At 37.6% G+C, this 2,500-nt stretch overlaps 1 protein-coding gene across 3 annotated transcripts in view; it reads right to left on the minus strand.

Moving 5' to 3' along the window:
• Positions 1–2,500, minus strand: part of dennd1c (DENN domain containing 1C) — an 11,603-nt gene that overhangs the window by 4,270 nt on the left and 4,833 nt on the right. For all 3 annotated transcript variants that reach the window (XM_080454132.1, XM_080454131.1, XM_080454133.1), the window contains 4 exons: positions 2,321–2,366; positions 1,917–2,018; positions 1,605–1,730; positions 590–691 (listed from right to left, as the gene is read on the minus strand). In XM_080454132.1, the coding sequence (XP_080310258.1) occupies positions 590–691; positions 1,605–1,730; positions 1,917–2,018; positions 2,321–2,366 (376 nt within the window). The remainder of the gene's footprint in view (positions 1–589; positions 692–1,604; positions 1,731–1,916; positions 2,019–2,320; positions 2,367–2,500) is intronic.

The following is a 2,500-nucleotide window of genomic DNA, read 5'->3' on the forward strand; positions in this document are numbered from 1 at the left end:
TAAAGTGTCTTCTCTTACGGTATAGGGCATAGCAGTGGCGGTCAAAAAATATTCAAATATTTAATTATAATATATAGGCTACTATATTGAATAAATTCCCCTTTTTTTGTAGTTTTCAAATAGTTTTTTCACACATAATCAAATGTTTTATGGTCATGATTCACCAGGAGCCTGTGTGGCTTGGTTCCAGGCTTAAAACAATTTATATCAATATTTTTCGTTAATCTCTTAAAATAAAAATCTCTTTAAAATTAATGGGTTTACTATCTGTGGCACCACAAAATAGCCACAAGGAGTTTCACTTGAACCTCCAAAAGTCTATGACAAATATGTTTCAAAATAGACAAAAACCTGTCCGAAAATGTATATATATTTTTAATATATCTTAAACTTTAAAATACAATTGAGATATATTTCAGCCACTTAAATATTTTCTTAAAAATATACTGTTGAGGTCAACAACTGTCTGGCAAAAAACAGCTCATTTACTGTACTGTACATCAGCTGACTGTGATTTCAGGGTGTGTGGGGTGAGGATACCCACCCCGTCCTGCAGAGGGCAGTATGTGGTAAGAGGTGTTGGGCGTACCTGTTTGAAGAACTGCCAATGCACAGCTCCCTGAAGGAACTGAGTCATAGCAGGAGACTTGTGGACTAGAAACAACTCCTCACTAAACCACATCTCACCCTCCTGAACAGAGAGAGAGAGAGAGAGAGAGAGAGAGAGAGAGAGAGAGTAGAGTGAGTTTATCACCAACATAAACAGTGATGTTAATAACTAAGTACATTAACTCAAGTACTTTACTTAAAGGTAGGGTAAGTGATAGTTTTTTGTTAAAAGGTTTAAAGCACTGTATTTTGTTAGTAATCATTGCTATAGAGTGTTTGTTCAGTAACAGGAGTCTCCCGTCTCTCCAGCTCTTTATTAAACAGAAAATACATTTTCAGGTAGGTGACAAAATCTCAGCCAACCAGGAGAAAGTACCCATTTATCAGCTTAATTTTTTATAGTGTTCCAGTTCCAATTTTGTCTGCTCATTTCTTAGTGTCATCACTTCCAATGTCACTTGTTTAATCTGTATCCTGACTGAGTTCTCTATCCTGATTGGATACAATTGGAAATGAAACTGAAACTGAACTGAAAATGCATTTTCTGTTTAATAAAGAGATGGAGAGACAAGGAGACCGTTACTGAACAAACACTCTATAACAATGAGTACAATCAGAATATAGAGCTATTTAACACTTATTTTAACCAAAGAAAATCACTTACCCTACCAACAAGTAACATTTTGAGGTAGGCTGCTTTTAGTACTTCAATTTTTTAATTTTACTTATACTACTCCACCACATATCAGAGGCAAATTAACTGATAAATGATTGTCTTATAGGTTAAGCTACCCAGCAGCACATAGACTAATGTGTTATAGTGATCTGTCTGTCTTTTACTTGTAACAGTCATTGTGTTATTGCTAGATTTAGGCTACTTAAGTAAAACAAAAATCAGAGTACCACTGAACATATCAGATCTAGTAGAAGAGCTATATGAAAAGTTCTGTTGCACTCATTAATGTAGGGGCAGTCTCAGAGATGTTTAGTTTGACCTTTGTGTTTTGCAAGGCATCCTTATAGCCACCGAACAGCATGGCCTGAGCTCTGAGAAAGGCCTTGGCAACACCGCAGCCTGCAGCCGCTGTCTGTCGCTTTAGGAGTGCCTTCAGCCCCGCCATCTGAAGACAGAACAACAGGGAGTCATGTGATACTTGTGTTATCTCGCCAATAGGACACCAAGTGTGCCAGAACACCGCTGGCATGCGGCGTAAGTGATGTATTTTTTTCTCAATTATTTTAGGGTTGGGGGCATGTTTGAAATGATTACACACATACAGCTATTTAAGTTGGTGCTGTTTCATTACCACGTCTGCAGGTATCCTCTTCAGGTCATCAAAGGGATTTTCCAGAGTGTTTGTATCAACGTTTAGAATGACAACCTCCTCCAAACCGCGACTCCTCACCCTCTGTCATAAGACCAGGCACACACAGTCAGTCTGGACAAAACTTTGTCACAAAGAAATGAACGTTTCTTTATGTTCAAAAGCATACAATTAATTAGCCATAACATGTTCATTTTGTATGCAGTTACACTGGGAAAGTGAAAAAGAGTATAACAACACTGCTATCAGCAAGCCCTATCATTGCAGGAAAAAGGACAGTCACGATTTGAGCTTAATGCTTAATCAAGTGTAATATATTAAGATGACTCTGGTGAAGGTTCTATAGTCAGATTACGGTTGAATTACTTGAATTATCAGCATCTTACCTCACTGAGACTTGCATGAACCCCGATGAGGTAAGGCATCGGGGCACTACAAAATAATGGGAAAACAATACAAACCAACAGTGTAAAAGTGGTGGATGGGAAGTATGTGGAAATAAAGGGAAGATGAAGAAGAAGAAGAAGAAGAAAGAAAAAAAAAAGACAGACACACAGACAGATTGA

The sequence above is a fragment of the Gymnoscopelus braueri genome, assembly GCF_963280865.1.
Source record: "Gymnoscopelus braueri genome assembly, chromosome: 2".
Classification (NCBI taxonomy): Eukaryota; Metazoa; Chordata; class Actinopteri; order Myctophiformes; family Myctophidae; genus Gymnoscopelus; species Gymnoscopelus braueri.